This window comes from Trichophyton benhamiae (assembly GCF_000151125.1).
Source record: "Trichophyton benhamiae CBS 112371 chromosome Unknown contig01106.0, whole genome shotgun sequence".
NCBI lineage: Eukaryota > Fungi > Ascomycota > Eurotiomycetes > Onygenales > Arthrodermataceae > Trichophyton > Trichophyton benhamiae.
Genome location: NW_003315091.1, coordinates 1 through 14,258, shown reverse-complemented (window position 1 = coordinate 14,258; position 14,258 = coordinate 1). Strand labels below are relative to the sequence as shown.

General features: G+C 50.0%; 5 protein-coding genes across 5 annotated transcripts, besides 1 other annotated feature; 3 read left to right on the top strand and 2 right to left on the bottom strand.

The window, feature by feature from the left end:
* Nucleotides 1-175: 175 nt before the first annotated feature.
* Nucleotides 176-4,063, top strand: ARB_01813 (uncharacterized protein; the record flags this gene model as incomplete). Its single annotated transcript, XM_003011788.1, has 3 exons — nucleotides 176-332; nucleotides 405-3,052; nucleotides 3,116-4,063. The coding sequence occupies 3 exons, from the start codon at nucleotides 176-178 to the stop codon at nucleotides 4,061-4,063; spliced, it is 3,753 nt and encodes a 1,250-aa protein (XP_003011834.1).
* Nucleotides 4,064-4,486: 423 nt separating this feature from the next.
* On the top strand, nucleotides 4,487-6,763 carry ARB_01812 (uncharacterized protein; the record flags this gene model as incomplete). Its single annotated transcript, XM_003011787.1, has 1 exon — nucleotides 4,487-6,763. One exon carries the CDS (start codon nucleotides 4,487-4,489, stop codon nucleotides 6,761-6,763), a length of 2,277 nt encoding a protein of 758 aa, XP_003011833.1.
* A 180-nt stretch (nucleotides 6,764-6,943) lies between these two features.
* Nucleotides 6,944-8,599, bottom strand: ARB_01811 (uncharacterized protein; the record flags this gene model as incomplete). The annotated part of the gene is made up of 2 exons (XM_003011786.1): nucleotides 6,944-8,389; nucleotides 8,465-8,599. 2 exons carry the CDS (start codon nucleotides 8,597-8,599, stop codon nucleotides 6,944-6,946), a joined length of 1,581 nt encoding a protein of 526 aa, XP_003011832.1.
* A 1,703-nt stretch (nucleotides 8,600-10,302) lies between these two features.
* On the top strand, nucleotides 10,303-12,292 carry ARB_01810 (uncharacterized protein; the record flags this gene model as incomplete). The annotated part of the gene is made up of 4 exons (XM_003011785.1): nucleotides 10,303-10,491; nucleotides 10,552-10,906; nucleotides 10,981-12,067; nucleotides 12,142-12,292. The coding sequence occupies 4 exons, from the start codon at nucleotides 10,303-10,305 to the stop codon at nucleotides 12,290-12,292; spliced, it is 1,782 nt and encodes a 593-aa protein (XP_003011831.1).
* A 71-nt stretch (nucleotides 12,293-12,363) lies between these two features.
* On the bottom strand, nucleotides 12,364-13,184 carry lsm7 (U6 snRNP-associated protein Lsm7; the record flags this gene model as incomplete). The annotated part of the gene is made up of 3 exons (XM_003011784.1): nucleotides 12,364-12,635; nucleotides 12,703-12,877; nucleotides 12,960-13,184. Coding segments are annotated over 3 exons (672 nt in total), but the record flags the coding sequence as incomplete, so codon positions are not given.
* A 635-nt stretch (nucleotides 13,185-13,819) lies between these two features.
* Nucleotides 13,820-14,258: a repeat region (AT_rich region).

Sequence of the window (14,258 nt, the reverse complement as noted above, 5' to 3'; positions counted from 1 at the left end):
CTGCAGCCTCTCCACGCTGTAACTTAGAAGAAGCTTCGGGACGGGGATGCAACAACAGGCAGCAGAAAACAGACAACAAACGACAGCAGACAAGAGAGGCTGGCTTGGAGCACCGTTTGGGCGTGAGTCTCTGGGGCAGAGCATGCCTTGAGATGCGCGAAGTTGAGCCAGTATTATGGGATCTGATGGTGACATCGATCCGCGCCGGAAACGGAGGCGCATCAGCCCTCCAGAGACAGGTCCCTATGTGCTGCGGCCGCTACTCGAAGATGTCCCGGTGCAGGCGGAAGATGGGGAGGGACAGGCATATATAACCTGCGTGGAATACTGGAGTACGCATTGCTTTTCTTGTGCCATTTGATTGCTTCAGAATGTCTTTGTTCTAACACTTGGCTTGTGAACAGATGAGAATCTATACGTTGGCACCTCCGCAGGCGAGATATTACACTTTGTTTCTCTTCCATCTGAATCAGAGCTCGAAGCTGGCAAACCCTCATTCATATTAGCTTCAAGACAGCCCATTACATCGTCGGCTCGTACCGGTACTTCCTGCGGAATACAGCAGATTCTAGTACTTGCTACGGCCAGCAAGGCCTGCGTCCTTTGCAATGGATCCGTCTTCTTCTACTCTTTGCCAGAGCTCAGCCCCGCCTATGGGACAACAAAGGTGTCCAACTGTAACTGGATTGGTGGTCTTGATCTTGACGAACTAGATGCCGAGGATGGGGAGGAAGCTTCAGACCCTATCATCATGGTGGGAATGCAGGACAAGATAATGCTTGTGAAGATCGGGGGAGGACCGCGAAGAGTGAGGAATATTGAATTTCCTGGGTGCCTGATTGCAAACCGAAGGGGTACCATAGCGTGTGTAGCAGATTCCCGTTCTTATGCGTTGCTTGAGGTTGAGCATCGTCAGAAGATACCTTTATTCCCAATCTCCTCAAACGACGAGTATGACGAATTTAAAGTAGAGGATATACCATCTCGGAGTGAAAGCCCCGCACGGGACAAATTGCCAGTCGCTTCAAATGGGAATTCTGGGGTAAAAACCCATGGACGGAGCACTAGTTTGAATGCTATAGCCGCCAGCTCAGAGCTGCGTCAGCAGAGCACACAACCTGACGTCTCAGGAACATCTACCCCTGACTCGCTTGCGGAAGGCAAACTACCGAAACCAACTAGTTCCCATGATAGGCGATTATCAATTCCAAGCAGGTCTCCGTCAGCCGCTCCAGGAGATGGACTTGGTCAGAAGCCACTCCCGCCAACCCCGAGCCCAACTCCAAAGAAACCAACCTCAATGTTGAAACCACATATTGTATCGCCTACACCTTCTGAGTTTCTGCTGGTTACAGGGACGGATGCTTCGAGTCCTGCTGTTGGTATGTTTGTCAACCTCGAAGGCGAAACTGCAGAACGGGGAACTATTGAATTTCAGACATATCCCGATGCTATCGTGCTTGACAATGGAGATGAAGACCCAAACTCTCACCCAAGCGGCGATGATGCCGATGGGTACGTTTTGGCAGTGGTAAATGCAGCTATTGATACGGAGGCTGATGGAGAAGTTACGGAAGAAAAGTGTTTAGAGGTGCAAAGATGGGACGTGAATCCCGGGGAGGGAGGGAGACAACGATCCCTAATAAATATTTCGCTTGAACCGCCCGTGTCTGGGCCTGTTGGGGTTGCTCGGACAGTCAGCCCGAACAAGATAAATTTTGCAGATGTCGGGGAGCTTCTACAGGTTGTCCGGCTCAAGGTGCCAGACCTACGAACTCCTGGATCGATGACGCCGCAAAAGAACAATGATCCGAGGACAGAGGCATCTATAGAGCAGCTGCAAAAGGAAAAAGAGCTATTTGAAAACGACTCCGACAGCTCTAAACAGGTCAAATTGCGGCGTGGATGGGAAGCAGAACGGAATGAAGAAGAATTGGCATTTGCAAAAACACTGGGTTATGTGAAAAGTAACGTCATGCTGTGGGAGGGAAATCAGATATGGCGTGTACTCCGTAACCCGCTGGCATTACAACTGGAAAATGCCCTTACGCTCACTCAAGAGATACAGGACGCAAAGACTTGTCGGATTGCTGACAAGGGCGCGATAATAGACATGATGGCAAGACTTGATTCGATTTTACCCAGAACAGCTCCTGAGTCTCTCGGGTTGAATTATGTTAAACAAAAGGCAAGTCTGTTGCTTTTTGGGGACCTCATTGCAACAAATCCTGAATATCAAACCCCAAGTGCAATTAAGTCTGTGGAGGATGTGTTGATTGCCGGAGAGTTAGACCCTCGCATCATCATTCTCTTTACACCCTTGCTTAGAGAAGAGATCCTGCAAGGGCCGCAGGGGATTTGGATTTGTGCCGGGCTCACCAAAGTCATTGATACCCTTTTGGAAGTGTCCAAGGACCAAGATGGGACGATCAAGTTCAACTTTACAGAGCCAATCCTACGGATGCTCGTCAGATACTTGACTTCCTGGCACCGGAAGAGAGGATACGGGAGCGTGACCGATGATACCTATGTGTTTGACAGTGTGGATTCCGCTCTTCTTCGTCTCCTGCTTCATCTTGATGCAACACACAATGAGGCAGTGAACGGAAAGATAGTGGCGTCTGACCTCCGGCAAGAGCTTAACAAGCTGGTTGACAACTGGAAGGGAAATTTCACCCGTGCAGTCGAGTTACTAGAATTATACCAGCGGCTGTTTGTCTTGAGCCGTCTATATCAGAGCCGCAAAATGTCCGGCCATGTTCTGAGGACATGGCGCCGAACGATCGAAGGAGAGAAGGATGTTGGGGGTGAGATGACCATTCCGGCAGTCGAGCTCCAAGTACGGAAGTATTTGGTGAAGATAAGAGATCCGAACCTGGTTGAGGAGTATGGGCTCTGGCTCGCGGCGAGGAACCCCAAGCTTGGAATTCAGGTATTCTCGGATGATAGCAGCAGAGTCCAGTTTGACCCGCCACAGGTGATTCGAATATTGAAAGATCGTGCTCCTGGCGCTGTACAAGTCTACCTTGAGCACCTTGTCTTTACCAAAAATGTGTGTATTCACTGAAGCTCTTATTTCATACCTATTCTTGATCGTTACTGACTTGCCTACCAGATTACACGATACGCCGACGACCTGATATCTTATTATCTTGACACCGTTATCTCCGTTCTAGAAACATCACCTGAAGCCAGGGCTTCCCTTACTGAATCATACTCTACCTACCGTGCTCTCCGACCTCCAAAGCCCTCATACCTAAGCTTCATTACTGAAAACGCACCTCCAGAGCCGTGGTGGCAATCTCGTCTCCGGCTGCTACAACTTCTTGGAGGAGCTGCCAGAAGCCAGTTTACCTCCGCAGCATCTCTCCCCTCAGATCTACCTTACTCCATCTCTGCAGTACTCGAACGAATCGAGCCGTTTAAAAATGAACTAGTGTCTGAATGTATTATTCTCGGCGGCCGCCAGGGACGGCACGATGACGCCCTCCACCTTTTAACCCACGGCCTCGGCGATTATGACTCCGCAATCCGATACTGTCTCTTTGAAGGATCAGGCGCCTCCGCATCTCATAGCATGTTTTCCCGGAAGTTTGCCCCCTCTGAGGGGCAAAAGCAGCTTTTTGCGGGGCTCCTCCGGGAATTCCTTCATATCGCCGATCCTTCAGAACGTACCGAGCGAACGGGAGACCTGCTGGCCCGATTCGCTCCGCTCTTCGATGTGCGTGAAGTACTTGACCTGGTCCCTGATGAATGGAGCGTGGATGCTCTCAGCGAATACTTTGCCCGGGCTTTGCGTGACCTTACATCGGAATCTCGAAACGCAAAGGTCCAGCGTGCACTTAGCGCCGGACTTAACCTCAAGGTTTGTGCCGACTTCATCAAGGAGTCGGAGAAGATCGGCGGATGGATTGAAGATGCTGGCGACGTCAAGCCTTTGAAAGCAAGCAGAGATAGCACCACAGAGTCAGAGCCCCAGGCTGAGGGTGCTGCTAAAAACAATCAATCACCTAACGAGGCCGGCACCCAGATACGGCCAGACGACACCCTGAAGATATCTTGACATATTATTATCTCACATGCTTTTTCTTTCTCCTTTATCTCTTTTGATTTACAGTGTGCTTAGCCCAAGGGATTGTGTCTATATATCAAGCCGAGCGTCTAGATTCACTAGTTAACTAGTTTCTAACGGCGTCATATTTGCCATTATTATAATAAACCTGCCTCCCTTTCAGTGTATCCGGCTTCAAGATGGCCCATCCATGTCCAAGAATCGCCGAGACGGCTGGGATCGAGATCCTTCAGGCCTATAACTCCCGGCAGTTGATGCCCGGAAGAGTTAGATGATTACTAGCCTTGTAATTTAGGCACAGGGCGTCATACCGACCAGTATATATAGTTAGCATTGAGCATCCTAACTATACGCCAGATCTAACTTCACAGCGTCTTTCACTACACTTAGATCTTGTCTATCAAGCTGCCCAAGATGGCTCAGGCTCGCCGTTCAATCTATCACAACCCAAATGCGAAGCAGTTCAGGCTTGACCGCGAGGTGGCGGGCGCAGAGAAGCAATTCCATCAATCTCTACCATCATACGAACCAAGCCCACTCGTCTCTCTCGACAGACTTGCAAAGGAGATCGGAGTGTCCAAGGTCTTCATCAAGGATGAGAGCAGCCGTCTAGGTCTCCCGTCATTCAAGATCCTGGGTGCTTCATGGGCCACCTACCTGGCTGTGTCGTCACATCTAAAGCTGTCCGGCCCCTCTCTAGATGAGCTCTCCCGCGCCGCCGTCAGTGCTCGTATCAAACTGCTGGCTGCGACAGATGGCAACCATGGACGGGCCGTTGGTCGAATGGCGAAGATCCTGGGGATATCCTCTGAGATCTTCATTGGCAAGAATCTGGACCAACATACTCGGGACCTGATAGCCGGTGAAGGGGCGACGGTCACCGTTGTTGAGGGAGACTATGACGATGCGATCTCTGCTTCTGCGAAAAAGGCAGATGAATACCCTAATTTCATTTTGGTTCAGGATACTGCTTTTGAGGGCTACGAGAAGATCCCTGCCTGGATTGTCGATGGCTACTCTACGATGTTGACTGAAATTGACGACCAACTGCAGGATCAAGGGTTGAAAGCTACGGTTATAGTCTCGCCCGCTGGCGTGGGATCCCTCTGCCAGGCTGTGGTGTCTCACTGCAAGACTAATGGAAAGGAAATGTCAGTTCTTACTGTCGAGCCGGATGTTGCTGCTTGTCTGCACAAGAGTTTGAAGGCTGGAAAGATGACGCAGGTCAAGGTATCGAAGACGATAATGAGCGGAATGGAATGCGGAACTGTCTCATCTATTGCATGGCCAATATTGCAATCCGGAGTCGATGCCAGCGTGACTATCTCTGACTACGAGGCTCATCAGGGAGTTCAGTACCTAAGCTCAAAGGGAGTTAATGTTGGACCTTGCGGTGCTGCTGGTCTATCTGGTCTACGACATGTTGCAAAGACAAACCCATCCTGTATCGGTCTGACTTCCGATTCTGTTGTTGTTATTCTCGGGACAGAAGGAAGTCGTCCGTATACTACACCCAGGGATGTTTCTTCAGATGATTGTGTTGAATTAACCCAGACTTTGACTCAGATCAACTCCTCTAACCCATCTGAGACGAACCCTAGTGGTGTTGGAGAAGGTGAGATAGCGAACTATATCACTGCCTGGTTGGAGCATCGAGACCTGGAAGCTCATCGGCTAGAGGGTACTCCTGGCAGGCCCTCGGTGATAGGTGTCCTTCGAGGCACTGGCGGAGGTAAATCCCTGATGATGAATGGCCATATCGACACCGTTACGCTGGACAGCTACTCATCTGGGCTTGACCCCCTTTCAGGAGAGCTAGCCGTATCCTCTGCCGGACGCAAGAGGGTGGTAGGACGTGGAACGCTGGACATGAAGGCTGGCATTGCAGCTTCAATGGCTGCCCTGGCAATGGCCAAAACATCTTCCCCTCCACCCCGAGGAGACGTCATATTAGCAGCCGTTGCGGACGAGGAGTACTCGTCCATTGGCACCAAGGAGATACTCAAAGCAGGCTGGCGTGCCGATGGAGCTATCGTGGTCGAACCAACGCTAGAAACGATCGCCCATGCACACAAGGGGATGACGTGGCTAGAAATAGAGATATTGGGCGTTGCTGCCCATGGATCCAGGCCTGACGACGGGGTAGATGCAATTCTGCTCTCGGGATACTTCCTGACAGCCCTGAAAGAATACGAATCCAGCTTGCCAGAGGATAGTGATTTAGGCAGAGCGTCTCTACACGCCAGCTTGATCAAGGGCGGGATTGAACCGAACAGTTACCCTGCCTCATGCAAGATGACAATTGAATTCAGGACGATCCCTGTTCAAACTAAAGAGGGCATATTGGCTGATGTTAGTGATATACTGGCGAAGATCAAGAAGCGAGTCGTGGGGTTCAAGTACCGGCCTCCGCAGGTCGTCGCGCACAAAGCTCCATTTGAGATTGCGAAGGATCACCCCTTTACGCGGTGTGTGTATAATGCTACTGGCAAGGTATATGGAAATCCTTGTGTGTTCCAGGCCCTGGATCCCTGGACAGATGCAGCTCTGCTTCATGACGCGGGAATTCCGTCGATTGTATTTGGTCAGTCTGGCGCTGGTTTGCATTCAGAGTATGAGTGGGTTGATGTTGAGAGCATCCAGAGGACGGAGGGTGTGATATCTGCACTTATCCAGGATTTCTGTGGCTAATCTAGCAAAGTTTGAGGAAAGAAAAAGGCACGTTTGTGACAATGACGGAATGAGAGATGATAATAATGCATTAAGTATTCGATATTGTATTCACATTTCCCTGACGACTCCAGAGTAACCACCTGGACCGCATATTGTCTCTATAATAAAAGTGAGCCCAGTAACCGTTATACCAACCCATTACTCGTCATCTTCGTCCTCGTCCTCTTCATCGTCCTCGATACTCTCAACGAGAAGGTTGACTCCTCTGCCGATTCGCTCCCTTACCGTGCCTCCAGCTTCAAGTTCATATACAGCACGAGGCATTGGCGAGACAAGACGGAACCCATACTTATGTTCGAAGTTTTCTGGCTCTGTAACTTCCGAGCTATTTTCGTCTTCCTTGTTGGCATTGTCCTCCTCACTTGGGTGTAGTACGTCGTAGCATTCAACGAACGCGTAGACTTCCTCTATATCAGCATCACCGGAGAAGCGTCGTATGACCCTATCTCCCGAAGTCAAGCGAAGGCTGATACGGATCGCATCCTTGTTGTCTGCCGATGGCTCTGCAGGTATAGATTGTGCTCTCCATTTCTTCCACTGCTGGAGGTCCTTGTAATGCTTCTCAGCAGCGGCCTGCTGCTCCCTGGCCTCTCGCTCCTGACGCTCACGCTCGGCCTCAGCCTCACGTCGCTGTCTTGCTCGTTCCCTATCCTGGGCCAGGGAACGTTCATAAGCAGAGTCCTGTTCCTGCCGTAGCGTCCGTGAAGCCTGTTGCTCTGCTCTCGTGGAGCGGACGCGGTCGAGAGAGGCCTTATGCTGATTCGTAGCTGCACGGAGCTTCTCAAGGAACTCGGAAGGGGAAGTGAGGCCTGGAATCCTACCTATGATCGACATGGCGGTGGATGAGACGTTGGGGGTATGAGCAATGGCTACTGCAAAGGGAAACTTTGTGCATTTAAGCGAGTTGGCCACCTGGTATGATTCAGAGTCATGGACGTTTCCACCCCAGAGAAGCACATTGTTTGAAGGGTCGTTTATGTATGTAACTACCTCCGGAGAGAGTAGGGTGTCCCGCACCCAGACGTCGGTGTCATCATGTTCCGGAGAGAGTAGAACGACTAGCAGAAACTTGAGATCCTTGTGGGACTTCTCAAGAGCCATGTTATATCCGTTTTCAAGGAACGGGAGCGAGTGAGGCCCATATTCTTCCTCAAACTCCCGAATGAACCGGGCTGCTGTATCCTTTGGAGCAAGAGCTCTTCTCCCCTGAGAAGACTTATTAATTCTCGACATTGCCGAGCTGGAGAAGGTATTTAATAGGCGAGGTAGGAAGGGGAATAATGTTCCGAATAGGCGGAGGGAGCCAGAGAGCAGCCTATATATTAGATTAAATGGAGTAAACAGGAGAGCTAGTAGAAACGGCGGCCGGAAGGGAGGGGTATCGTTCGGCTGAGACGTTATCCGGGGGGCTGGATCGGCCTGCCGTATGGCTGATAGTATGTTCGAGCTCGAGTACAGGTCAGAAGCCATGAGGTTCTCGCGAGTCTGCGGTATAGGAGGCGGTACCCCGGAAGAATCCATGGCTGCTCGAGCTTCCTCGACGGGATCTGGAGCTTCCCCATCGAAGAACCTGGTTATAGCAATCTATATCACCCATCAGTATATCGTCTTTTAGTGTGCCCCCGTCTCTGCTCGGGCATCGAAAAAGTGTCAGCCTACCTGGACGTTCCATTCTGAGCGCCTGAGCAGCGGAATAGCAGCCTCTCGGTCCTGGCCCGTCACAGCCAGATATGTCTGCAGCGTATTCTCCTGGTTCGTCGAGAGCTGGGCGCCCTCTCCATCGTCTCCGGACATGTTATCTCGAGGTGGTCGAGCTGCTCATCCGCCACTGCTCGTGTGCTTTGCTCCCTGGCTGTAGGCAGGCGACAAGACAGCTGTGAGTCCCGTACTCTGGGATGTTTTAGACACCGAAGTAGCTCTCAGCGGTGACTAGCAAGGCCAAGTAACTCTTCCTAGACTCTGCCAGCGCTCGTCTTCGTCCTCGCTGCGCCGCTTCAGCTGCTCTTCTGACGTCTTCGCCTTCGACTTCGACTTATGATGAAATCCAAAAAAGCTCCCAAAAGCCACGATTCACATGTATCGTAAGGCTGTTGCGTAATATAACAGTCACGTGACTGATGTCCAGCCAGTACCGATGTAATGGTACGGTATTTCTCATTACATAAGCCATGGGAAAAAGGAAAAAGGAACATCTCGAACTTCTCGCAGCGAAAGCGAGCGATATCAAAGTCGAAGCACCACGCCGAAACGGACGCCAGAAGACCGGAGTCGCTCTTTGCTCGCCGTGTGTGTCGGTGCCCTGTCCGCCGCCGACGTCTGATACTGCTTGGGCCGGTCTGCATCCGGAACATTGGCGCAGTGCCTGGAGTTAAAGACGTCAGTGACTGTTTCGCCGCTCTCCCGCGCCCGCGCCAGCCAGCGCCCACACCCCCCCAAGCAGCTTAAAGGAATGCGCGGAGTCGCCCATCGATCTCTCGTCTACGATCTGCTACCCCCCAGCCAAAGCCGATGGGGCCTCTCTCGCGCTGACTTGCGTGTGCTGTGATCTGTGGAGGAAATGGCATCGATAGCGAAACCGGGACTCGAGGACGGGAGACGTACCAATGGCTCTCCAAAGCTGAAAGGGCGCGGTAAGCTGCAGCGACGAAGCAACACCCCTTGCCCTTCCTCTCCTCCTCCGCATATTCGTTTCGTTTGTTATAATAATAAAGAGCAGCTTGTCTAATCTCGTCTGTTGTGACTGACCGATCAGTGGTAGAAAACGCAAAGGATACGCTCTGCCGCAATGTGACGATCTATGGCAGGTGTCGATATGAGGATAAAGGTGTGCAACTCGACCGTCTTCGTTCACTTGCAAGACAACAGACCAGCCCAGCTCAGCCCGACCCCAACTCACAAACCCTCCCCCTGAAAGCCACGATGGGTTTCTAACCATGCGTTTAGGATGCGCGTTTAACCATGACCCGCAGAAGGTGAATGCGGCGCAACATGAAAGGTTGGGAGAGATGCAATATTCAATGATTCTATGCGTTTTCTTAATGCATTTTTTCTGAAGCTCAGATAGCTCATGTCTGGCCTCCAGTAGCAGTGGTGCCGGCGTCAAGCAGAAACGGTTGAATGTTGAGTCGCCCAGTTTCACTCCCTCGACCACGCCGAACAACGGCACAGCTCCGACCTCAGCAGTCACGGCGAAGAAGCCGGCTACGCTGTCTCCAAAGGCTGCCGGTGCAGCGCCCTTTCTTCCCAAGGGGTCACTCTCACGTACGTCAAAGCTTAGGCATATGTAAAGAGAGAAGTAGACTGACTGTTGACCGCTTTCAGGTGCAAACTCGGGAATATCACAGCTACGTCAGGAGACCGGGACTCCGGAATGGGGTTTGACGGATGTACCTGACTTTGTGCCACAGCGGTTTGATACTGTGGTATGTTGCCTATTTTAATTCCAGCTTATAATCGGGACGGGGTCGTTTACTAAGATACTAATTGCGCAGGACTCGATGCAGGCCACCAACAACGGTGTCCTGGCCTCTGGGAATGCATATGACCCGTTTGTATCGACGACGACTCCGCTAGGCACTGCCGGAGCGGTTGTCACACACCCGCTTCAACCGAACCCTTACGCTCACGACCACACCGGTATCGGTCCCACCTCATATTTCACCGCTCAAAGCACCTTTCAGCAACCAGTACGTTAAAACACACTTCTCCTTTTTCCTCAGTAATTGTAGTGCTGATGGAGAAATTAGGCACAATATCATCTCTATGCCCCGATTGGACCTCATAACCAAAACATTCTTGGATATCAGCGGAATGTACATGACTTATTTATCCCGAATGACTTTAGAGAAGAGCTGCAAAAGAAAGCAGCCGCAACACTACAAACCCTTCCTAGTACGTTTAAACTGTTATATTTTATTCAGGGTTTGTTTACTGACTGCTGGTTAGACTCCCAACTACCTACTCAAATCGACCACTTTCACTCTCTTGTGCCGCTTGACGTAACGCACCAGAAAAATGCTACTATCTTCGGCTACCCTAGCTGGGTATATAAGGCACAGTCAAGTAAAGATGGCAACTACTATGTGCTTCGAAGGCTGGAGGGTATGCTATATAGATATATATATATATATGTTAATCTACGAGATAGAAGAGTCCAAAGCTAACTTCTTTAAAAGGCTTCCGGTTAACAAACGAAAAGGCAATCAGATGCGTGCAGGCATGGAAACGAGTCATCTCCGCCAGCGTAGTGACGGTGCACGATGCCTTTACCAACCGCAGCTTCCAGGACAGCTCCCTGATCTTCGTGACGGACTACCACCCGCTGTCCAAGACGCTGGCCGAGCAGCACCTGGAAAGCCCCACGCGGTACCAGAACCGGCACGCGAGCACGCATGTAACAGAGCCTGTGCTCTGGGGGTACGTGACACAGATCGCATCGGCCCTGAAAGCCATCCACAGCGCCGGGCTGGCCGCACGGGTGATCGACGCGAGCAAGATACTGCTGACAGGCAAAAACCGCATCCGACTGAATGCCTGTGCCATCCTGGACGTGGTGCAGCACGACACCCAGCGGTCCATCGCGGACCTACAAAGCAACGACATGGTCAGCTTCGGCCAGCTAATACTCACACTTGGAGCGAGCTCGTTAGCGCACAACCCAACCAAGGCGCTAGAACACTTCTCCCGCGCCTACAGCGCACAATTGTACAACTCGGTGTTGTGGCTGCTAGGCGCCGGCCCATCCAAGGAACCCCAAGGCCAACTCCAACCCGCCAACCAGAGCCAGAACCACAACGCAAATGCAAACCAGAATGCGAACCAGGGCTCCGACCGGACCATCGACGTGTTCATCACCGGCATCTCGACGCAGCTGATCTCGACCTTTGACTCATCCCTGCACGTCGACGACGAGCTAACGCACGATCTTAGCCGGGAACTTGAAAACGCGCGGCTAGTCCGGCTGCTGACCAAGCTCAACTTCATCACCGAGCGGCCCGAATACGACCACGACCGGCACTGGTCCGAGAACGGCGAGCGGTACTTCCTGAAGCTGTTTCGGGACTACGTGTTTCACCAGGTGGACAGCCAGAATGCTCCCGTAGTCGACCTGGGCCATGTGCTGACGTGTCTGAACAAGCTTGACGCGGGAAGCGAGGAGAAAGTGACGCTGATCAGCCGGGACGAGCAGAGCTGTTTTGTAGTGAGTTACAAGGAGCTGAAGAAGGGCGTTGAGATGTCCTTTCAGGCCTTGATGAAGAGGAGGTAAACAACTACCTAGAAAACTTTTTTTTTTCAAAAAAGGTATCTAAAAGGTATACTACAAGAACGGTTGGTAGAGAAAGAGAGGAGTGGGTGGATGGATGGATGGCAGTTGGGATATGGCAATTGTTTGTTTTATATATATCTGACCCGCCCGGAACCGATCTAGCCTTTGACTCTGCTAGTGCTTATATCAAGAATGAATCAACTACATATCAATACCATTGAATGCAGTAGATGCAGCTACTTTAGATTAACTATAAATGAAGTAGTAGTAGTAGTAGCAGTAGTACTTTTATTTATTCGTCTTCCTGCTGCACGAAAGGGTTGGCAATCTCCTCGCTCCCGTCCGCCGGCGAGAGCAGCACCAACAGCGTCCCCCTCGCCACGATCAGCCCCAGCGAGCGAGTCGTTACATTGTCATTATCATCTACCCCCAGCCAGTCAGCAAACATATTCAAACCATCTACTTCTTTAAAATCTAAATGTACTGTCTTACCCCGCATGGTCTCCTTGACATCGTCCAGCACGAGGTTCATGAGCTGATCATACCCCTTCAACACGCCGGTAACTAAAAAACACCAGTCAGCATTTGCACATCCACAGTAAAAAGGAAAACAAAGTCTACAAAGACTCACCCTCTCTGCCGCCGTTGAACTTGACGTTGACTTCCTTGTCCATGTACTTGGTCAGGTCCAGGATGTTCTCCTTCTTGGGCTTCTCCTGCTGCTGCTGGCCCTGTCCGTCTCGCTGCTGGCCCCCGTCTCTCTGTCCGTCCCGCTGACCTTGGCCATGGCCTCCCCGGTGCTGGCCCTGGTGACGCCCCCGTCCGTCCCCCCGGCCTCCTCCACCCCGGCCGCGAGACTGTCCTCCTCTAAAAGAGCCTCGTTCAGACATGATAATTTTGGGTATTATTTATTGTTTTTTTTTTTTTTATCTTGGTATATTGTTTTCTTCTTTTTGTGAATTGTGTGAATATGTTGGTATGTGTGGGGGGGGTATCAGCTTGTGTATGGACAGTCCAGGAGTAAAGATGTAAGAGTAGGTATCCTCCTCGAGCAAGGTCGTTATGGCCTGAGTTGAGGCTGGCTGTTCTTGTTCTCTTCTTGTCTTTTTTGCTCTATATAACTAACTAGCTAACTTCCTTCTTTTGGCCGTCGACTTTCTTGACGTCGAAGCTGACTTGCTGACTAAGTGAACGTTAATATCACGTGATTAACCTACCGCCCAACAGTAGCCGTCTTAGTAAGCAGTAAGCTTCTATCTCAGGCCGACTTTGCTACTTCGAAAGCCGCTGAGGATCGAGCATAAGAGTCTACAGTGGCTACAGGCTACAAGCTGCAGAGTGATATTGCTGCTGGACTACTCCGTACTTTGGACTGCTTCACTCTCTCAGCAGGGCTGCCTGACTGCACCACCACCACCATCGCCCTGCATCTGCTGTACTGCTGTACTGCGTATGACCTACGAGTATCCATTTCCGAGGTACCTCGCGGTACTTCCCTTTGCAGCCACTTTCTGCCGCCGCTTTAAGTCCCTCCGAGGTTCCTCCCATCCATACCGGATAAAGTATGTTTTGCGGCACTACTATCTTCCGTAGCCCGACGGTGTCCGAATAGAGCTAATATATTCTAACCTAATTAGATATATTAAGTAAGTAATAATAGATATACTATTACTTCTTTTAGATACCTTCCTACTATTAATATATATTACTAGCGAGTTATACTATAGATACCCTCCTTATCTTTTTAAATACTTCTAATATACTCGCGGAGTACTACTAGATAAGTAGATTATTCTTCTATATATAGGGAATTAGAGGTTATTAGTATTAAATTTAAATATATATCTATTATATCTATCTAGCTAATATTATTAAAGGCTATCGCTAGCTATTAATTACTCTTCTAGCCTTATAACTCTTATAGAAATATAATATCCTATATATAAGTAATAAAGAAACCTCTCTAATAATTTAACTAGATAGTATTATTATAAGTAATATTAATTAAAATAGTAAAAATAGTAGATTTAACTATAGGAACTCCTATAATTATATATTTATTAGTATTAGCTATATATAAAATAGGGAGTTATAGGATAGTATTTTACTAGATAACTTATATTAGAATAATATATAGAAATATCTACTTAGTATTACTAAGTATATATATAAAGATTATAATAATTT